Source organism: Takifugu flavidus, chromosome 8 (genome assembly GCF_003711565.1).
Source record: "Takifugu flavidus isolate HTHZ2018 chromosome 8, ASM371156v2, whole genome shotgun sequence".
Lineage (NCBI taxonomy): Eukaryota > Metazoa > Chordata > Actinopteri > Tetraodontiformes > Tetraodontidae > Takifugu > Takifugu flavidus.
This window is the reverse complement of record NC_079527.1, coordinates 3075270-3098177: the sequence shown is the minus strand read 5'-3', so window position 1 is coordinate 3098177 and position 22908 is coordinate 3075270. Positions and strand designations below refer to the sequence as shown.

At 40.8% G+C, this 22908-nt stretch overlaps 1 protein-coding gene across 3 annotated transcripts in view; it reads left to right on the top strand.

Moving 5' to 3' along the window:
* The first annotated feature begins 832 nt into the window (after positions 1-832).
* The window catches only part of mtor (mechanistic target of rapamycin kinase), a 62126-nt gene continuing 40050 nt past the window's right edge, over positions 833-22908 (top strand). For 2 of the 3 annotated variants that reach the window (XR_008951644.1, XM_057040279.1), the window contains exons 1-28: positions 833-993; positions 1376-1518; positions 1736-1844; positions 1955-2187; positions 3008-3208; positions 3291-3425; positions 3502-3777; positions 4006-4114; positions 4701-4884; positions 5138-5266; positions 5358-5602; positions 5743-5952; positions 6160-6365; positions 6680-6802; positions 6967-7050; positions 7188-7280; positions 7728-7862; positions 8757-8886; positions 12466-12716; positions 12829-12915; positions 14059-14226; positions 16906-17018; positions 17192-17354; positions 17821-17913; positions 18533-18676; positions 19149-19291; positions 19666-19828; positions 20958-21103. Coding sequence is in view for 2 of the 3 variants with exons in the window: in XM_057040279.1 (XP_056896259.1) it covers positions 1390-1518; positions 1736-1844; positions 1955-2187; positions 3008-3208; positions 3291-3425; positions 3502-3777; positions 4006-4114; positions 4701-4884; positions 5138-5266; positions 5358-5602; positions 5743-5952; positions 6160-6365; positions 6680-6802; positions 6967-7050; positions 7188-7280; positions 7728-7862; positions 8757-8886; positions 12466-12716; positions 12829-12915; positions 14059-14226; positions 16906-17018; positions 17192-17354; positions 17821-17913; positions 18533-18676; positions 19149-19291; positions 19666-19828; positions 20958-21103 (4202 nt within the window). In the remaining variant the exon portion in view is untranslated. The remainder of the gene's footprint in view (positions 994-1375; positions 1519-1735; positions 1845-1954; positions 2188-3007; positions 3209-3290; positions 3426-3501; positions 3778-4005; positions 4115-4700; positions 4885-5137; positions 5267-5357; positions 5603-5742; positions 5953-6159; positions 6366-6679; positions 6803-6966; positions 7051-7187; positions 7281-7727; positions 7863-8756; positions 8887-12465; positions 12717-12828; positions 12916-14058; positions 14227-16905; positions 17019-17191; positions 17355-17820; positions 17914-18532; positions 18677-19148; positions 19292-19665; positions 19829-20957; positions 21104-22908) is intronic. The other variant, XM_057040280.1, reaches the window with a different exon arrangement.

The following is a 22908-nucleotide window of genomic DNA, read 5'->3' as shown; positions in this document are numbered from 1 at the left end:
TAACTATAAGTTTTAAAAGAGGCTTCACGTTGGTGAATGTCAACTTTGAGGTTCTTTCAGCTCTCATTTGGTTGTTTACTTGGACAATGTCTCCACCATGAGGTGGAAAATGGTCATTTGTCGATGGATTTCAGATTAAATTGGTGAGAGAAATACAGAAAGTGACATATTGGTGGAGAACTGAATAAAGGGATGTGGCATAGAAATTTTGATTTCATGGACTATTGAGATTCGCTTGAAGAAGACCAACATGGAACCTTTATATTGCATTTTAGACAATATAATGCAATAAATGTATTTGAATACCTAATGGAAAAGACTGCTCATTTGAAAAGGTTTGCTGTGATTCATGGTACGACGCACAAATCATGTACGACACACAAATTATGTATTTTATATCTGACTTTTAAGCAAAGACGCATTAAACCAAAGCGTCTACGACTGTCTATTAAGTAACTAAATCTCGCCAGTTTTCCTCACTTAAAGAGTTATTAATATCACTACCTGTTTAGTAATCCGGCTGATAGACAGTTTTACAAAGCAAATGTCAACATATAATGCCATTTATGTCTAAGACATTATTTTCCCTAATGTTATTATTTCCATAAAGCCATGTCCCTCCAGGTGGACCGCCTCAAATTTGAAGACTGCGTCGCATTTATGCATGAATAAAAATAAAATAAAATGATTGAAAAAAAAATCACATTTGACTATGCTTTTAGAACACAATTCATACATACTCCATAAAAAATATGTTAACGCGAAAGAGCGTCTTTTGGCGTGCTGCTATTTGTTTGGAAGATATGTATGCGCAGATCGACGCAACCTTAACTCTTTCGAGGTTTGTAGTTGTTCCCTGCTGGAGACACCTTTGCTAAACAGCAATACTCTAGCTAGCTAACTTTGGACCGTCCTAGCCCGGCAATCGTAAAATGTGACATATTCTACCGGAGACGAGTGTGATTTAGGTGACCGAAGGATTATTGCAGTCACGTAAGAAACATCAAGCGACTTTACTAGTTTGATAACTAACGAGTTATTACACTGGCATGGTTAAAATTAGCATTAGCTAATGTTAGCTAAACAAAACCAGCCTGGGGAAATTATTTGTTTCAAGTTGATTCAGGATGTATGCATGGAGGTCTCACTTGTGTACTTTTCATTTAAAGATATGAAAGTGTATTTCCACCGAAGTGGAATTCACCTCTGTTGCTGTTTAGTCAGTAGCCAACTCCACACGATAGCTAACCAAAGATTCCAGAAGCAAAAAACAGTATTGACTTTTGCAAGCCTGCCAGAACAAGCCATTTGATTTCTGCATTAATAGTGATTTTTAGGTAATAATGACTTTCAATTTTATTCCCCATCCCCCCAGATCCGGCTGTCCAAATGGTTATTATGTCAGGCACAGCCACTGTGCTGCAGCAGTTTGTCAGTGGATTGAAGAGCCGGAATGAAGACAACAGAGCAAAATCCGCTAAGGATCTGCAGCACTATGTGACCACAGAGCTCAGAGAGGTAACCCAACTTGGGTGATGCTACGGAGATGTCCGTCCAATTTACATTTTCTGTATTGATGCCTTTGTGTTATCAGCTGTTTAAACAGGCTCAGAAGTGGCTACATAAACACACTCGCTTGTACAGTACATACTGCACTGAATGTCACCTAATGGGTTTGGTGTTTTGTAGCTATTAAATTTGATTTCAGATTTAATGCTGATTCCTTTGTCATCAGTTAAGCCAAGATGAAGCCACAACATTCTACGATGAGTTAAACCACCACATATTTGAGCTGGTATCCAGCTCTGATGTGAATGAAAAGAAAGGAGGGATTCTCGCCATTGGTAAGGTGTACCCAAATAAGACAAATTAAAAAGAAATGATGTTGACCTTGATATATCATGTAAAAGCAAACGCCGTGCATGAGTAAAGCAGCATGCTCACTGTTTTGCAGTGAGTTTGATCGGAGTCGAGGGAGGCAATGCTACCAGGATTAGCCGCTTTGCCAACTACCTGCGCAACCTTCTCCCATCCAGCGACCCTGTGGTTATGGAGATGGGGTCTAAAGCCATGGGCCACCTCTCGATGGCAGGGGACACCTTCACTGCTGAGTATGTGGAGTTTGAAGTGAAAAGGGCCCTGGAGTGGCTGGGCGCAGACAGAAATGAAGGCAGACGCCATGCTGCAGTAAGTCACCCTCAGAGATTGCTGTACAGCTGTAATGTTTGTTATTGAAATATGAACTGCTGATAAGGTCAGAGTGAATGTTAACCCAACTGGTTCCTTGGTGCTGGTTATGATTGTTTGAAATTGCCAACATTTCTGAATTTCTGTTTGCTGTATGCTGATTTGAAGAATTACACAAAGGAATTGTCCCATTAATTTGTCTGTGAAGAAATGTCAAGTATAGCTGTGCATTTGTATACATGTTGTTTACCTTTAAATGCCTGTTTTTTTTCTGTACCTGAAATTATGTTCTATTTTTTACTTTACACTGTAAAAAGGTTTATTGCAGGGTGCACCCACCATTTACTCATAGTTACAGTTTCTCACCTTGGCTCTACCGTAATGTAAATGTCTTTGAAGCAGCGATTATTGTGAATTCTGCATGGAAAGCTAAAGAAACGTTCCTGCTGTGAGGTGACTGCGGTTTGCAAAATCAAAATAAAGTGAGGGGATAGAGCACACCAGCTAGAAAAGATCTATTGTAGATGTTAACTGCATTTTCATCAATTTCATCGTCGATTTTCTCTGGCTTTCACTGTTTTCTCATCTAGTGTGTATTTTTCAGAGGTACAATACACATTCCTGCTGATGGTAATGACAGAAAAGCATTTTCCAGAGAGAAATGCTTTTGGAAACTGTAAAAAGACTGCTAATAAATGTGTACGCCACAGAACATTAATCTTTAGAATGCGAGAATAAGTTATATAAGAGTTTGAGGTAGATAATGTCATACTCTATGTTGTTAATAATCATGGATTGGATGATTCACTTTGTTTTTCAGGTGCTGGTGTTGAGGGAGTTGGCTGTGAGTGCCCCAACTTTCTTCTTTCAGCAAGTTCAGCCGTTCTTTGACAACATCTTTTACGCAGTATGGGACCCTAAGCAGGCCATCCGAGAAGGGGCTGTGTCTGCACTGCGAGCCTGTCTCATCCTTACCACTCAGAGAGAGACCAAAGAAATGCAAAAGCCACAGTGGTACAAGGCAAGGCAGCTATCCTGGAAGTGTACATCTATCTGAAGCCTTGGCAAAATGATGGATCGTATTTTTGTCTTTTCTTGATTAGCAAACGTTTGAGGAGGCCGAGAAAGGCTTCGACGAGACTCTGGCCAAGGAAAAAGGAATGAATCGTGATGATCGGGTCCACGGTGCTCTCCTCATCCTGAACGAGCTGGTTCGCATCAGCAGCATGGAAGGAGAGGTGAGGGTGAATTCGCTGGGCTATTCTACTGGCGCCCCCTGGTGGATGATTCATGTTTGTCTCACCTCTGTGACAGCGCATGCGTGAGGAAATGGAGGAAATCACACAGCAGCAACTGGTCCATGATAGATACTGCAAGGAGATGATGGGATTTGGGACCAAGCCTCGCCACATCACACCTTTCACAAGCTTTCAGTCGTTGCAGCCACAGCAGTCTAACGCCCTCCTGGGCCTGCTGGGCTACAGCACTCCTCAAGGCTTCCTCACCTTCGGGGCTGCACCGGCGCCTGCCAAGACCTCTCTGGTAGAAAGTCGATACTGTCGTGAGCTGATGGAAGAGCGGTTTGACCAGGTAGGTTTTAGTGATTATTCTGCTTTAGCTGTCATATCAAGCTTCTCATCATGGAGCGCAACATGTCCTCCATCTTTATGTTACTGTTATGCTATTATTATCCACACCGTACACACCCCAGTTGACATGTGGGCTGTATCATGGTGTCCTCTCCTGTAATTACTGAGATGTGTTTCTTGAGATTAAGCACGAAGATCACATAATCTACATAAGGGTAATGTTTGCTAGGTGTGTCGGTGGGTGCTGAAATACCGGACCAGTAAAAACCCTCTGATCCAGATGACCATTCTCAACCTGCTTCCACGTTTGGCTGCCTTCCAGCCTCATATCTTTACAGGTAGGACTTGTTTGATGTTGAAGGCTTCACAAAAACTCCTAATCACATGGCCCCCCAATCCCACTCCTCGTATCGCCACTATAACATGGACATCCTGCTCCTATTAGTCCATAGAAAATCATTGGAAGCCCACACAGTCTGCTCATGTATAACAAAAAAGTCAGGCTGTTACATTTGCTGATTGCAATTATGTATCAGTTGTCTTGTTGTAAATGACCATAAATAACTGCTATCTTACCTACTGAGCATGAACTGTTCTGGTCTTTATTGTTGTTTATTATTGTTGAAATAACAAGGTGGAGGCGGCCTCTCTATCTTGGACTGCGATGGATAAACTTAGATGTCCAACTTTGTCTTGTTACTTCCTGTATCGCCTCTAAAACTCCGAATACATCCGTCCACAGCATATTGAAAAACCTTCTGAAGGCTTCTATGAGAAATAGATTTCTGTATATTCTTTGTGGCATCCTGCAAAATGACCAATGGTTTGTCCGAGGGGGCGGGGCTTAGAACACGAGCAATTCTAACTTCTGTTTATTTGATTGTAAACAAGTGATTTTTGAACTAACTGTAATTCCTATTGCAGACCAGTATCTGTCAGACACTATGGGCTACCTGCTGGGCTGTTTGAAGAAGGAGAAGGAGCGGACAGCAGCGTTCCAGGCCCTGGGGCTGTTGGTGGTGGCTGTGAGAGCAGAAATCCAGCCATATCTTTCAAAGGTTCTTGAGATCATCAAGGCTGCCCTGCCGCCCAAAGACTTTGCTCACAAGTCAGTGACTCAAAACACGTTCTCCTCTAAAAGTTTCAAAATAGTTGAAAGTAGACACATATCTACAGGCACAGGTCTGCAGAGGCTATTTAATGTGTAAAGTTGTTTTATGCTGCAAAGAAATCCTTTTAACATTGAATAATATGTCCTTAGAAAATCAATCCTGTCCTGGAACAACCACATTCTTGACTATAATGTTTAAAGACAGTTGTTTTTAGAATGAGATGCGATAGCTCTAATTTTCTGTGTGCAGGCGACAGAAGACCATGCAGGTGGACGCCACCGTCTTTACTTGTATCAGCATGCTTTCCAGAGCCATGGGTCCTAGCATCCAACCAGACATCAAGGAACTCCTGGAACCCATGCTGGCTGTTGGCCTCAGGTGCACAATAAGGATTCAGCCTTGTAGAAATTTTTGAGGCTGTTTTCTTTGTCATCATTAAGAAGTGACACAATTTCTCCTCTTCATCCAGTCCTGCACTGACGGCAGTCCTGCACGACCTGAGCCGTCAAATCCCCCAGTTGAAGAAGGACATCCAGGACGGTCTACTCAAGATGCTTTCCTTAGTTTTGATGCACAAGCCCTTGCGTCATCCCGGGATGCCCAAAGGCCTGGCTCACCAACTGGCCTCCCCGAGCCTCACAAACATCCCAGAGGCCAGCGATGTGGGCAGCATCACGCTGGCCCTGCGAACACTGGGCAGCTTTGAATTTGAAGGTAAGAAACCTTTTGAAATATGTCTGCATCACTTATTCTGCTTTCACTGTTTGACTCAAGCTAAATGGATACGGAAGAAGCAGTTTTTTATTTGTATTTTTGTTGTATGCATTCAAATCTGTTTTCCTTTTTTAAACCAGGACATTCCCTCACCCAGTTTGTGCGCCACTGTGCTGATCACTTCTTGAACAGCGAGCATAAGGAAATAAGGATGGAGGCAGCTCGAACCTGCTCGCGCCTGCTCACTCCTTCCATTCACCTGATCAGCGGCCATGTTGTCAGTCAGACTGCTGTGCAGGTTGTCGCAGATGTGCTCAGCAAGCTGCTCGTGGTTGGCATCACTGACCCAGGTAAAAACAGGAATTTTCTTGATGACATTGTGCTTTAGGACCAAAAGTAACAAACCCTTGCTTTCATTGTAATCTTTGTTACAGAATACACTGTTAGGACCTGTAATATCTGTGTAACCTAGCTGTCCTGTAAGCTGCTGTTTCCAACATTTGAGTCATTTGACATCCCTAATAGTCACACAAGTGAAAACCTCTCCACTCCTGCAGATCCAGACATCCGGTACTGTGTGCTGGCCTCACTTGATGAGCGTTTTGATGCTCACCTGGCCCAGGCCGAGAACCTACAGGCACTATTTGTCGCACTGAATGATGAGGTTTTCGAGATCAGAGAGTTGGCCATCTGCACAATCGGACGACTCAGCAGCATGAACCCTGCCTATGTTATGCCCTTCCTGCGAAAGATGCTCATTCAGGTAAAAACGCTGCAGCAGTTTGTTGTGGTTGAAATGTTATTGGTATTTACCAGTTTTCTTTAAGTGAAGGCTGTGCTAATAATTCTGCCTTTGTGGGTATTTTTCAGTAAAAATGTATATACCTTGGGAAAAAAATCCAATAACCCTTGTTTACCGACAGAGGGCAGCAAAATGAGAGGTTTAGCAACTGCGTGACTCTTTCATAACACTAAATGATTTTACAGTGGTACGCTACAATATAATTTGGTGCACGATGAATTGTCTTCTTTTAAGATTAATTCCAGAATTAGGAAAATTTGTTTTGGCTGTTTTAGATCTTAACGGAGCTGGAGCACAGCGGTGTCGGCAGGAACAAGGAGCAGAGCGCTCGAATGCTTGGTCACCTGGTCTCCAACGCCCCTCGTCTCATACGGCCATATATGGAGCCCATCCTCAAGGTACAAGTCTGGGATCTGTGATCAATGTGGCGATTATTGTCAAGAAAAATAACACAATCATAATCCGATAGAGTACACAGATATGTGTTTGGAGATTTTTATACATTATTATACATTGTAATCAATATCTGGAATGATCCTGTTATATCTGTGCATAATTATAGGCTCTAATCCTCAAACTGAAAGACCCAGACCCGAATCCTGGAGTGGTCATAAGCGTCTTGGCAACTATTGGAGAGTTGGCTCAGGTATTTGTTTTTTTAGTTTGTTGTTGACAGTATTACTGTAGCTGGGGCATCATACAGAAGGTTCTAGTCTTAAGTTGACTGTGTAGCTCATAGGGTTTCCTCATATCTAATTGGTTATCCTGTGTAAACAATGCCAGGTGAGCGGCTTGGAAATGAGAAAGTGGATGGATGAGCTTTTTCCAATCATCATGGACATGCTGCAAGACTCGTCATCACTGGCCAAACGACAAGTAAGGAAGAATGACTTCATATGCTCTTAATTTCTTTGCTCGTTTCTTTCCAGCATGGCTACAAGTTCAGAAATGTATTCTACTTTTGTAAATAGATGTCTGTTCTAGTAAACATGTCTCAATATTACTGGAAACAGTCACTGTCATTAAGAAGGCATCTTGTGTCTGTTGGGCTTGTAGTATTCTCAGTTTAATCAGGATTGTGTGTCATCAGATTACACACAGTGAGATGATTCCAAGGTATGAAACAACTGCTAATTAAAAGGGAATGTGGATAGGTTTAGATTGACAGCAGGAATAAGCAGAGCATTTTGAGTGGAATGTTTAATTAGCTAGTCATGTAGATTTAAAGTACACTTAATTTCAAAGCTGGTTACTAAGGAAACGATTGAAACAAACATACGCTGCAAAATGACCAAAGATCATTTACCACTGTCACTCCACCAGGTGGCGCTGTGGACGTTGGGCCAGCAAGTGGCCAGCACAGGTTATGTGGTGGAGCCTTACCGCAAGTACCCCTCCCTTCTGGAGGTGCTGCTCAACTTCCTGAAGACAGAACAGAACCAGGGCATCAGGAGAGAGGTAAAATAAAGGGCGTTTCCATTTGACCCTTAAGAGCCTCATAACCACATTTTTTCTTGTAGCATTTTCAATAAATGAGTCTTTCAGGTAGTGACTCAATATGTGACCATAAATGTTACCAGAAGTAGTGAACTTATTCCTCATTTTTTTCGCATTAAGTCAGAGAGATAAAGTATTAGTACTATGCACTTGGTAGTACTGTAGTTAAATATCAATCTTTACAACTTGCGAGCTTTACTTAAGAGTGTTTCTAAGTAGAACCTCCTGCTTTTTACTTTAATATTTCACTTAAGGGGCTCTGGTTCAGACGCTCACGGTTCATTGACTTTAAAGTCTGAGCCGCGTGTGAATAATTCCCCGATTATTTCTGAATCTACGAGTACAGTATGTCATCTCCAGCAGGCATGACCATGAAATCAAAACACACATGATGCATTTGAGCAGAAGAACTCAAACGCAAATAGTCAAGAATCTGCACAAGCCACAGGAAAAATAAAGTGAAATGAGGCATCAAAGCAGTCCGAGAGCTGTGGGGAGACACAGGATTATTTGCTCTGGATACAAACAAGGATTAATAATGATTCATGTCTCATAACAACTTTTCTTCGATTTTCTCTTAATTGTACACAAACATAGATATGAACATTGTCTAGCAACAGTTGGGTCAATGCTATAGCAGTCTTCTTCTGCAATAACATTTATATTGTCTTCTTCATCACACATATGCTGTAAATTGCTAATTTAGAAGGTTTGAAGAGCAGTATTTTGGATTTTGTTTGCCAGGTCTTTAGAATGACTTCTGCGCTTCGACGCTTCCTCCATTGTATGACATCAGTTAGTTGTTCCATTCTGTCACGATTATGTGAAAGGGTTCGTGCGGTTCATCACAAACAGGCTATACGTGTTCTGGGTCTCCTGGGCGCGCTGGACCCCTACAAGCACAAGGTGAACATCGGGATGATCGACCAGTCACGGGACGCCTCTGCCGTCAGTCTCTCTGAGTCGAAGTCCAGCCAGGACTCAGGTAAGCCTGGGAATCCTTAGTACCATTCAAGGTTTGGGGATATTTATTTAAAGCTTTTATGGACTAAGATCTAATACATGTCCTTTTAGTTTAAGGTTTCTGGATCTTATTGTGGCGGTAATTAGTGGGGCTCTTCTTCACCATCTCCTTCTATTTCTTCTTATTATTTATTTTGAGGATTATCATATATGCCTGGAAGATGGGAATTTCTGTGTTTTGTTGCTACTATTATGACTGCTACTATAACCCTAACTCTATGATGAGGTAATAATTTCCATAAATCCAGCAATAATTTCCAGCAATTTTCATTACTTGATAGTTTTTGGGTCATTTCCAAATTTACATTTAACAGCTCAAATATGTTTTGTTTATTAGCCATTAACACGGAGCTGAGGAGACGATGGATGTAATCCCACCCAGCAAAAAGGTTCACGTACAGTTTGTGGCACCAATCGGCCGCGAATTTAGTGCAAGTTTTGAAGAGGAGTTGCGAGTTAACTTGATATAACAAACAAAGGTCACCTGCTTTCAAAGGTCGCGAAGTCTCTAAGGTGGCAGTTTACATTTTAGAAAATGTCCATAAGTGGCATTTAGAAAAGGCATCTGACATGTTAAGTGTTGCCATTGACATTTATATTGATATATCTCCAGCTGAAAATGGAGGTCCATCCACTTCTTTGTACTCATGAATAATAGAGTGATGCGAAATCACCTATATAAATAATAATAATAATAATATGAAATACAATTTCATGCCTTACTGAGCTTAACAAAATTTAATTATACATACCAGCTACTTATGGGTGTCAGAGAGATTGTAAACTTATTTATTAAAGATATATTCACATTAGCTGGATATTGCATCCAATAGCTTGTCTTTCAGGGCAGCCATCCAATCAGTCCAAGAATTCTATTCCATAAATTACTGGAATTGCTGAATTTGGCTCAGTAAAAGTGGTCATATTCAGTTTGAGGTAAACCACTTATGAGTGTTCTTTACAGTCTGGCAGTTTTCTATGTCGCTGATCGACGGAATGATTTTTTTTAGAGGTCTGCCAAGTGCATTTGAAGAGTGAGCAGCAACTTGAACCCTTTTTCTTTTTTTTTTTAAAACTTCAGATCATTTCTCACTTGGGTTTTTTACTACAGGATAACAAAATTTGGAATGAGCATCTTTCTTTTCATATGCCACTATAGCTGCCGCAGTTAAATAAATAAAATGTCTCTAAATGTCCACACAAAATAAAACAAGTCAATTTCCAATGACTTCACTTTTTAGAGAGCTGATTATAGTTCTTCCTAAAAATGGCTGTTATGTACAAGCAATGATTCTATGTAGACTGTATTTAAATATAAGAACTCCTTTCATGCCAATATATAATGTAAAAATGTTCATAATTTAGCAGAGATATCTGTCTTTTTTCCTATGTCTTTAAGGAATGCAGGTCTACGCTTTCAGATTGTCTCAAGTTATGACCCTGGGCATTATTCTAATAATTTTGCCATTTTGTTCTCTGGATAAATCAAGTGTGACCAGAATTGGAGTCTCTACATCTGCTAGCAGATTGTCAGCGTCAGCGTCTGGGGCACTGGCAAAATCTGACAGCATGCTCCGTTATATCAGAGGTCGCTGACTCCTCATTTAGCAGTCTCGTCATTAGAGACTGCAGGGTCATAAAACTGGTTATTAATATTAGTTTATTCATTTATTATAAGTTGTGGTGTGTACCTTTTTATTTAACCTATCTGAGTCCTAAATGTGTGCTGTGATCCTGCCACGTTTGGGTGCTCCAGGACACTCATTCCTGGGCTTTAGCAATAAAAGTACATATGCGTTTTATCACAAATCGTCAAGCTAGACAGGTTAATTACAGGAATTTTAACCATGGGCTTAGTGACCTGCTTTCGCCTGCCACTCTGTTACATCTGCAGTTCAAACATCTACGTGTAGAACGTAGAACGTGTGCTCCTAAAGGCTAATGAAACGCTAAATACCATGCAGCTAAATTCTCAGCTGCCTTATAGAAGAATAATATGTATTTTACTTGCTAATTTATTCTGCTCATGTTAAAAAGATCCTTTATCCACAAGAACAGCTCCAAAAGATTCAATCAAGATTTCACAAAAAGAACATCTTGGTTGTTGATCATCCTGTAACATTAGAATAGACCTGCTTCCACTATGTCCTTCTTTTCTCCAGTATATCGATTTTTCTCAAAATAAATGTTTAGTTGTTTATAGTGGTGGCAGCTATGCCGTTAGTTTACAAAAGGGTCCAGGCTGGAGACATTAAATGCATTGGCTGTGCTGTACCTTAATAATATAAGCACACGAATACAATACAATACATACTTGATTAACACAGGGCCATAACACCAGAACTGACATGCAGCCAACGTAAAGGAGCCAATAGTAAATCCTTCAGCATTTTACTGCTCTTTGACAGCACCAGAAGCATTTTTCAACTGTATTTATTATCGAGGAAGGAGTGTTGATTTAGGTTGTGTGTGTGTGTGGGGGGGGGGGGGTTGCCATAAATCTGTGTTGTTTTACTTAAACTTACACACTGAAAAATGATTGCCTGATGAAGTGACTTTAGTGCCACGACAGCATAACCTCCTGACTTATGAGTCCTCAGCCACAAGATTGTTCTGATGAAGCTGCTGAGGGAAATGGGTTATTCCACTTCAACACTTGGAAGTTTTCTCATCACATTTGGCCAAATGGACTGAAGTTTCATTCAACTCTGTGTTTACTTCCTGTTTAAAGAGGGATTTTAATTGATGTTAAACAAAAAGCTTATTATTTGATTTTTGTTTAATGGCAAGATTTTATCAGGATATAGCATCCATTATATAGCGTTGATTTTAGTACAGGGAAGTTCAGCTTGGCTTATCGGATAACCATTTTCTTCTAAACCAGGGATCGGCCTTTGCCCATTTGAATTTTCTATTAATTTGAAAAGTATTTAGAAGGGTTTCAGACTAGAGAATTTATTCTGTTGTTGCCTTATAAACAATAAAAAAGAAATTTTGGCAGTAACATGCTTCCAATCTGCTTGTGGATGAGGCAAAATAGCTTAGGTTGGTTTGGTTGGCTTGGTTTTCATGATTTTCTGCCATTCTTTTCTACACATCCTCTCAAGCTCTGGCAAGACAGATGGGAACTGTGGGTGGGCAGACAGTTTGATGTCTCTCCAGAGATGGTGGATTGGGTTCAAGTCACTGTGCTGGCTAGGTCACTCAAGGACATTCAGAGTTGTCCTCTGTGTTGTCTTGGATGTACGTTTAAGGTCATTAACTTGTTTGAACATTAGTCTTTGGTCCAGTCGGAGGTCCTGAACTCATTTTTGAAATGGTTGCAGTTGAAATAGTTGAACTGCAAGGTAAGCCTGGGTTTGACTTAACAGGTGACATCAAATGCTTCTGGGAGAGTTGTAGTTGTTGTCATGATGTCATCATGCCACTCTAGCTAACACGCCAAAGGTTGCTAACCTCTTTTTTAGACACTATAATACACTGTAAGACTTAATTTGAATCTAATTCTGAACCTAATTTGAATCTCTCTCTTTCCTGGCAGCGGACTACAGCACGAGTGAGATGCTAGTGAACATGGGCAACCTTCCCCTGGATGAGTTTTATCCAGCCGTGGCCATTGTCACTTTAATGCGCATCCTGAGAGACCCCTCCCTGTCCAACCATCACACAATGGTGGTCCAGGCTGTGACCTTTATCTTTAAGTCTCTGGGTCTGAAGTGTGTCCAGTTTCTGCCCCAGGTCATGCCCACATTCCTAAATGTAATTCGGGTGTGTGATGCCAGTATCCGAGAGGTAGGACTCAATGCAGCACAAGAGGCATTCGGTTGATTTGTTGCCTTATTGAGCTCATCGTGGTGGTTATTCTCACGTCTTACCCTGTTGTTTATCACCTTTTGGTGCGCAGTTCCTTTTCCAGCAGATGGGAATGGTGGTGTGCTTTGTTAAGATCCACATCCGGCCCTATATGGACGACATCTTCACGCTCATCAGAGTGAGTAATTGTCACTATTCCGCCGTCTCGTAGAGCCTTAAATACCAATCACTCAGCCTTTTATTTTCCTGTGCGTCAGGCAAACAGCTGCAAGCTTGTTGTCTTGTGTCGTCCTGTGCGGTGTTGTGAATGCCTCCTTCCTCATTAGGAGGAATGCGTCCTGAGCTCTTAGATGAAGTCTGTTCCCAAACCACACAACAGTCCAACTCGCGTGTGGTGTGGCATGGAAATAAAAATGTTTAGAGTTTGCAGCTTATGGGGGATTTTAGAAGGATTGCAAAGTTTTTACTCTGTTTATATCAACAGCACGGTCCCGGTTTTACCTTTTCCAGTCCTGTGCAAGTTCTTCTACAGAGCAAAGGGATATCCACTTGGAAATTTACACAGATCACATTATATGGAGCTATTAAGTCTGTAGCGCCAGTACTGTACCACAAATAGTTGTTTAACACATGATCGTATAACAAGACAGGAACATCACAAGATTTCTTATGTCGGTGTAGTACACAATACCAAAAAAAACCCTCTGAAATAACGGTAACCCTTCAGAGCAACGGAATCAAGAGAGCTGGGACACTGCTCCCTGAGTCCCCATGAGTTAATAAATGGCAGGTGAGACAAAGAATCTATTCATTTTCGCTCCAACTCAGCCTCTGCATCCAGATGAGGGGACTGGAATAGCCATTCAGGATGTACTCTCCCTTGCTCTGTAGTCAGCTGCCACAGGCGCAGAGAGCAGGAAGTTGGGGGCTGCTCAAGACCAAAACACCAGATCTGCCAGATATCACAGCTGAACTCCATTGACTGGCTGATGGATGTATTGCGTGACTTTAAGTCTTTCACCTTAACTTTGGTTGTTATTTTCTATAAGCTCCGCTTTACCAGCACAGCGACATAGAGCTACGACTGTGTGGTCGACTGGAAAGTGTCTTCATATCGTAATATCAGTTTTAAATAGGCTTCTCGCACAATAAAGGAGCCTGAGCAAGTTTTACATACCCTGACCCACAAATATGTTGCTTAGTATGGTGGTCACACCATTTTAAACTCATGCGAATGATTACATTTATTTAAACACATCAATAATTGTGTGAATAAACTTGGGTCACTTTCTACTAACATCTTGTCCTACTGTGTGTGTAGGAGTACTGGACACCGAACAACCCCATGCAGAATACCATCATCCTTCTGATCGAGCAGATTGTGGTGGCACTGGGAGGAGAATTCAAGCTTTACCTGCCTCAGCTTATCCCACACATGCTGCGCGTCTTCATGCATGACAATAGTACTGGTCGTAGTGTTACCATGAAGGTGAGTGCATCGCACTGGTTTTTAATCAGGGAAGTACTGATGCTGAATTTGCTGATCGTTGTCATTATTATTACTAGTAGCTGTCTTAGTGAATTTTTAGTCGACATGCAATCCATTTTTGCCCACTGAGCTCATTTTATTAAAAACTGCCCCATCTCAAGCTATCCACTTACCAGAGTGTCAGTATGCATAACTTTGAAATAATTATCACCTGCAGACTACATATTTTCAAGGCCCCCAGGTGCACAACAGTTTCCATTACTTCCTTTCCTGCCACAACTATAACTCTCTTTTGAAATATAATTGAGCCGATGACACAAAGTTCTTTTCTCATATGTTTTCTGGGATTGACTTCAGGTTCATGCAGTTTCTACTTGGACATTCAGGTTTTATAGTGATAAAAGTACGCGCAAGGATAAAAAAACCCTCTAAAATGTGTTTCTTTTCTTTGTTTCAATAATACTGATGTATTTTTTTAAGAAATACATTTTACATGTTGCGAATTGTGTTTTCCACCAAAGGTTATACTTATGTTTCTGATTGCTTGCATTCCTTTGCAGCCGTTGAAGAAACAGATGAGACCTTTCTTTGTAATCAGAAGCTCTAGTGACATGTTGTAACCCATATTTTACATTTTACTGCCAGGTTGACAGCAGTTTCCCTCTCTGCACTGACTCAGTCCACTGTCACTTTTTCTGCTTTTCAGTTTCTCCTTTTTATTAAGTCAACCAGACTCTGTGTCCGAATCCCCACAAGTCAGGGGGAAAAAGTGAATAACTTTTATATGGTGCGATATCTATTTAAGACTGAAGGTTTGAAGAGCTAACAGGACTAATTTGATACATTTTGATTTGTTTTGCATTACTCGCCTAGTGTGAATAATCATAAAAAAAAGATTATACTGCACATAATGGAATAATTTGAACAGATTTGCTGCCAAACTGTTGGCTGCACTTCAGCAAGATATTTAGCCAAGTGAGTGTCCAAGTGGGTCTAGACTCTTTGATACTTAAATCCAGGTCCTATTGGGAGTTCAAGGTAAAAGTATATATGGCTTTAAAAAAATCCTAAAGCCAACTCGCAGAAACTTTGGCCTTTCTTGAATTTACCCATATTTTCCTAAAAATTAACATCAGAATACACTAGAAAATCACATGGGAAGACTGTTTGAATTGTAAACAGACCACATTGTGTCCCCTCAAGATTTAAACATAGCTCCAGTAATGAGTTCTGTTTACACGTATTGATGAATTTACGCCATCAAGAGCCAAACAGTGTGCTGATCTCATCCATGAACAATGGCTGCGGACTACTACAGGCGACCTGTATGGGCAGCAGCAGTTTATTTGGCTCAGTGGTTCAGAGCAAGTTGAATAGTTCACACGTCAGGTTTGTATTTGAGCTGATAATTTAATTTGGCTGCACAGAAGGATGGTGTTATAAATGTATTCCTGTTGCTCCATACTGTCAGAATCACAGGAGCTCAGAGGTCAGTTAATGGGGTGCTGTTTTCTGTTTGCGGTTTTCCTATTTTATCCATTGAGATGCCTCGGGTCCTCGAAGTTCACTTATAATTCAAAGAAAACATAGACTCGTAGCTCACATACTCTCAGATTTCATCTACTGTGGCCACTAGTGTTGGCTTTTCCCTTAAACTCTATAGTATAATTTGAGCACAGAGATTGAATCATTCATTCATCAGGCCTTCTCTTTGCTGTTTTGTCTCACAGTCTGCAGGATTAGATAACCCAGCAGCCCACTACATGGATAGTCAATAATTCAAGTCTAGAGTCTAAGCTTAATAGACTAGGACGGGGTCAAAATCGGGTGGGTGGGGGGGTTGGAATGGGAATCGGGTTACTTTCTATCCAAAAGAGACAAAAAGAAAAACATTCTTCCATCATTTCAATGAGCTGTTCTATCCAGCCAGGCCCGTCACCCCCCCCCCCCCCCCCCCCAACACATGCATGCTTGCACACCTCCACTTTGGCTTCCTGCTGTCTCGCCATAAGCAATTTAGCCATGGGGGGGGGGGCAAGAAGTAAAGTATGTTGGGGGGGATCTGGAGTACATCCTTTGCATGCAGCACGCATCACCTTTATCTTGAAGCGGACCTCATGATGCTAGTCCAGTTAAATATGATGACTTTTTTCTGTCGTTAATATTGAGTTTCAGATTTTCCACCAGTTCAGCTTTCGGGATCTCATTCAAATATGTCCGTTGGGATTGTTACAAATATCAGTTCAAGCAGTAACAATCCAACAGCAGTACTTAATTATGAAGCTGTGACTTGTATATTTATGGCAGTCGTGACTGAAGTGTTTTCTCCAACTCGTCAAATGTTTAGATAAAATTTCAACATAAATTTTACAGAATTAATGGCACACTGGCCAGTACTCAGGAATTACTCTTCAAGTTGTCCAAAAATGTTGCAGTATTTAACACAGGTGCACATCTCAGTGAAATACAAGCGAAACTGGGAAAAAAAAACCATGACTGCAGATACTATTTAAGAGGACAGAAACCGGTAGCTGGTGTGCCAGTGCCTTGCCGAAATAAACCCGACTTTCTTCAAGGATGTTAAGAAAGACCTTTTTCCCATAACAAGCTTGTTAAATATAACCACTAAGTGTTGTGGTGTGTGTAAGTGAACACTGTGTGCTCTGTGCTCTTTTACAGTTACTTAATGCCATCCAGCTGTTTGGTGCCAACTTAGATGACTACCTGCACTTGCTACTTCCTCCGATTGTCAAACTGTTTGATGCTCCTGATGTGCCCCTGCAAGCCCGCAAGTTAGTACCACGCATGGACGTTTTATGTTGTCACAGCTGGATTTCTAATGAGGTTTCAACGAAATGGTTCCTGGAGTCCATAGGCTACATTTTAATGTTTTTTAGGCACTTGTTCCTCAGCTTCTGTCTAAGGGAGCATTTTGTGCTGTGTGTTTTTTTATTGTCTGGTGTAGGGTTGCCCTGGAGACACTGGAGCGCCTCACAGAGTCCCTGGACTTCACGGACTATGCGTCACGCATTATCCACCCCATAGTTAGGACACTTGACAGTACGCCGGAATTGCGCTCCACCTCTATGGACACCCTGTCCTCACTAGTGTTCCAGTTGGGAAAGAAGGTAACTATTGCTGTCCCCAGGCTTCTCTTTATATGAAGCTATTACACAAAAGACTACTTCCAGCCTCCCTCCTGCTGGCCTCATATGAACATGAATGGTATTTTGGGACCCCCCTCACTAGCCTTTATTACTTCCTGCCAGACTGCTGATGTCATTGAGCAGTTGGCGGTAGAGATGGTGTTTATGAGAATGGATGAGGTCACAGTTAGCCCTCCCTGTCCTCCCTAGATTTCTCCCTTCCTAATCCATCAACCCCTTCAGTAGTTTTCAGGCCACCTCAAAAAAACCACAAGCACACATGCAGCTACTTCTAGAACCAAATGTCAAGCTTTTGATCAGACACTCTTGATGGTTAGGTACAAGTGCCTTACACTTAGGTTGATGGAAAAGAACTGGCGAGACTAAACCACATCAAGCAGTCATCCACCCTTTTATTTACTTGTTTTGGCTGCTCTGTTATTTTCAGTACCAGATCTTCATCCCCATGGTGAATAAAGTGATGCTGAAGCACAGGATTAACCATCAGCGTTATGACATGCTCATATGTCGCATCGTTAAGGTACGTCCCTATCCCCACTAATGTCTCCAGGCTGCCTTTAAAAGCACTAAACAAATGCTAGGCTGCATTTTCAACAGTCACGTTAACTGCTAATATGTCACAGTGTGTAAAACACAGAACATAGGAGTTTATCATCAGAGCTCATTGCTAATACTCTAGATCTACGTTGAAAGTTTAGTAAATACAGCCTGGCTGGACAGTGCTTTAATGAGGAAGCAGTTTATTATTTCATGTATTAAGTAAGTGCTGCACGACTGAACGAGACACACAGTGATTTATGCTCCATCTATACACAAATTGCCAGTCTGTCAGTGTCACAACAAACTTAATCACAGTGGCTGCTAATCGCAATGTTGAAATAGCAATTTTGACGAGATTAGTCAAACAAAAACATAAATATGAATGACACGATCAATGAATTACATACGCTTCTAATAAACCAAACTTTAATGTACAGTGCACCATCAGCGAGTCATTATTTTCCACTGTTTATCAACACTTTTTTCTACTCAGGAAGTAAATTACCATCTTTGATCCTCGATACAACCCTTTGTATGTGTGTGGGCTCTGTGTGTGGCCTGTATTGGTGTGTGGCATGTCTGTATTCCGGACCTAACAGGGATATACTCTGGCTGAGGAGGAAGAGGACCCAATCCTCCAACATCGCCAGTCTCGTGGTAAACCAGGCGACGCATTGGTCAGCGGACCGGTGGAGGCAGGGCCCATGAAAAAGCTTCATGTCAGCACTACCGCACTTCAAAAGGTCCGAATTATACTTTAAAATAATGATAAAAGGTTATCTACAACATTCTAGTGTTTGTTTGGCTTTGGGCATTGAGTGATTGAGTGCGGCAAACAGCCTTTGGTTTACACCACATCTGGACCAACAGACCAGCACTGAAATAAAGGGAAACTGAGCAAATGAGCTGAAACACACAAAGAATGCTCCCAATCAAAGCATAAAGTGAAGGGTGAGATGGGTCATATCATATCAATGGGTCCACAAACTTATTTTTCAGGGACAAAACAGCAGGCAAGTCTTTATTGGTGTAACTGCTGTAACTATATTTAACAGTATAAACATCATAACAGTACTGTATATACAAATGATAATTTTATAATTTGTTCATATGTGTGTTGCACATCTGTAGAAACAGTCCTGTGAAACCTGTGAAAAGGTTGCTCCCACATAGTTCCCAGTGAATCTAAAATGGATGGTTCCTTTTTCTTCACAGGCTTGGGGCGCTGCCAGGAAGGTGTCCAAAGACGACTGGTTGGAGTGGCTGCGGCGCTTAAGTGTCGTCCTGCTCAAAGAGTCATCATCCCCAGCTCTCCGATCGTGCTGGTCCCTGGCTCAGACCTACATCCCTCTTGCCAGGTACAGGACCGCTGACCATCTGCATTTCCAACTCCTTTTCTTCTCTCTGTACTTTTTAATTTCTTCTTGTGTGTATCTTCATTTCTGTCTGTATTTCTAATCTCTACTGCTGAAAGCATTTACAAAGTTTAATATATGAAGACAGTCAAAAGTCTGCAGTCCAATAGTGTCTTTGCACTTGCTGTAATTTCCAGATGTGTAACTATTAATGTAAATCGGAATAAGTCTGGAAACATTCAGTAAATGCTTAAAGTGCTAACTTTGCACTTTGTAATAAAGTCTCTCTTAAAGTCACTTTAATCGTTGCGCGTCCACATCGGCTTCCAGGTTTAAATGTCACGGTTTTGAATGTGTAAATATTCTGCGGTTGACAGGGACTTGTTCAACGCCGCCTTCCTCTCTTGTTGGTCTGAGCTGAGCGAGGATCAACAGGACGAACTCATCCGCAGCATCGAGTTAGCGCTCACCTCTCAGGATATCGCAGAGGTCACACAGACTCTGCTCAACCTGGCGGAGTTTATGGAACACAGCGACAAGGTTCACATTGATCCAAGTTTTGGATATTTTTATACAGCAATACAACACTCTGCTTGTAGCAACTGCACACAACAAGTAGAGCAGTGCATAAAATATACAAAAGAATAAATCAGAGGTGGAAAATGATTGCATCAGTGTCAGTAGAAGGTATACCGGTACTCATTTCTGATGGAGAAAACAAGGTCGGCTTTCAAAGCTTTCATAAAACAACCATCTTTCTGGTATTGTTGTGCTCATTGGGTACTCTCAATCTAAATATGAAACCCACTAATTAGTGGAGGATAGTGAATATTCATGATCCAGCTCATATCTTGTCTCAGCATTATACTGTAGATTAGCTGACTGTGATGTGGAACCGCAGATTGACTTTGCATTTGCTGCATGCCTGAAACGGATTTCTTCCTAAAGTCAACATTTGCATATGAGGTTTGATAAAACCTTTACTCCGTCAAGTTTAATGTTCATGTATTTCCATCTAGCTAGCAGATCATTTGAGGTGAGAATTTTGTTTAATAGAAATTGTTCACTTGCTATATTTATTGTCTGGCTCATAAATAATCTTATCTCTGGAGTTATACATTTATACTCATTAAAATGATATATGAACTGAAATACTGAATATGAGCTCCAAAATAAATGATAAGTATCATAAGTGATACGTGTGAGAGAAGGTTGTATTGATACAGAGTATTTTCCTGTCCCCAATCTGATAACAAGTGGGATGCCTGCTGCATGTAGAACGATTGTTCCTGCTGCGCGTTGATGTCTCCATATTCCTCAGTTATGAAGGTTGCAGTTGAAATTTATGATCGTACTGTGAGCCAAACTATAATACACTTTCTGTCTCCACTGTCTGCCATGAGTAGAACACATTGTTAAAAAAATAGTTCAGATCAGAATTCATTCTGGCTTCATCATTTTGCTGAATACAGTCAGGCACCAGAAGACAACAGTCTGATTTGAAGGTTTAGTCACAATTTTGCATCTCAGCAAGAATTATTTGGACATATAGAAATAAATTATGTTTGTTCAGGCTTTCATAACTTTGCTTTAAATAATTTAGAGGCTTCATACATCTGTTCATTCAGGGTTATGATGATATTTTAATCATATTTATTCTCTTATCCAGGGTCCTCTACCCCTCCGCGATGATAATGGCATCGTGCTGCTTGGTGAGAGAGCGGCCAAGTGTCGAGCTTACGCCAAAGCTTTGCATTACAAAGAGCTGGAGTTTCAAAAGGGTCCTTCGCCACTTATTCTGGAGTCTCTTATCAGGTAGGAAAATGGGAACATTCGCATAAAGTTCACACTCGGTGTGCCATATGTTGCAATTCTAATATGTACTTCCCACGGCAATTATCGGATTCTTGAGTTTTAGTCACATGTGGATACATCAACATGTTGACTGCAGGTGCCAATACATCAACCATCTGTTAACAACAAATTCTGTTCCTGAGGAAAAAAACATGAAACTTTGTAGGTAATCATGTTGCAATCAGATGTCATTTTGAAAGATGCAGTTTCAGAGTTCTTATTTTTTTTCATCTGCCATTATTCCACTCTAATTTTAAAAAAAAACAGTTCTGACAGGTACCTCAGTAATTACAGCTATTGTATTACAATTTATAATCTGTTCTCTCAAAAAGACAATTTAACCTCAAAAAATCTAAATGTACATTCGCCGTATCCGCTCGTCAAATAACCATCAGGCATACGCTGTCAAATTTTCCATCGTCTTTTCTCATCCTTTTTTATTCCTTCAGTATTGGAATGGCATGGAAAAATCTGTTTTCCAGGCATCTAATTGGAATCTTGCCTCGTTTCATCTACGAGTGTCTGGACTTGTGTTTCTCTGAGGCCTGTTTTCAATTTCTCAGCAGCCTTGATGATGATGAATGACGGGAGCCGGCACTCTGGTGTTTTCAATATCCCCATCTGGTTCTCACCTCTCCAGGATTTCCCATAAAAGATCTAGAAGGTGGTGTGCTAATAGCACTGGGTAAACCCACCTCTACTGAGCCGTCCCCATAGTTGAAAAACAAAATCATCACATATGATGCACAGTGTTTTAAATTTGATGACGAGGAGCAATCATCACTGTTTTCTTACTTGATATATGATAAATCAATATAGTAGAGTTTGTGACTTCAGTCTGCAACTGTTGTACGAAGCTGAATAGAAAAATTTCATAAGCCTCAATTTACTACCGGTAAATTTTTTATGGTTAAGGTATCTCTTATTTACTTTCGCATTATATTTATTTCCCTATTTTTAAAATAGTTTTACTTATTATTTATGGCTCAGAAATACTCAGTAAATGTAAATATCAGTTAAAAGGCACATCATTGCTGCCACATGGCTGTAAAAAGTCCACACTGTAGAAAATGTGTAAGGGAAATAATGAAAATCTAATGAAAATAGAAGGAATTATTTTGTGGTTTAACTGTATTTTAGACTTTGAATCGAGCCAGGAAACTAGTCACAGTTTCCCCAATTTAGGCACAAGAAGAACAGAACATTGTTAATTGAGCTTTTAGCGTGTGGAGTTACTGGTACATGATGCAGCGTTTTTAAACTTGGACTACTAGTTTGTTTGATTTGGTTTGAGTCATTATGAAATCTACTTCAATGGCCTCTATGGGGACCAGAGCTGGACTTGATTATATCACATCTTGGCCACGTGTTAATCATAAACATGATGCCATAATTTTGGAGGGCCGTGTGGAAATGTCTGCAAATGTAATTACATATTAATGTGCATGTTGACAAGAGTGCTGCAAAGTGCACCATCTTATGTTTGGTGTTGAAGCATGAAACCTTCACTATGATATGAATGTCCATATTACATTGTAAGTATACAGGAATATACATTTGGAGTATAGAGCTAGTTTGCTGCGTTGTATTGAGATGCACGGCACTGTGCATGAACCCACACTTCATATTTTTTTGAGCTGTTTTATATCCTTTTTGAAGCAAAACAGATTATACTATGCAGTTGTACGTGCAGCACATGATATAAGACATTTAAGTCTTAAAGAGACCAGGCTGTTTGTCTTTTTCCAGGGCTTTATGCATGTTCT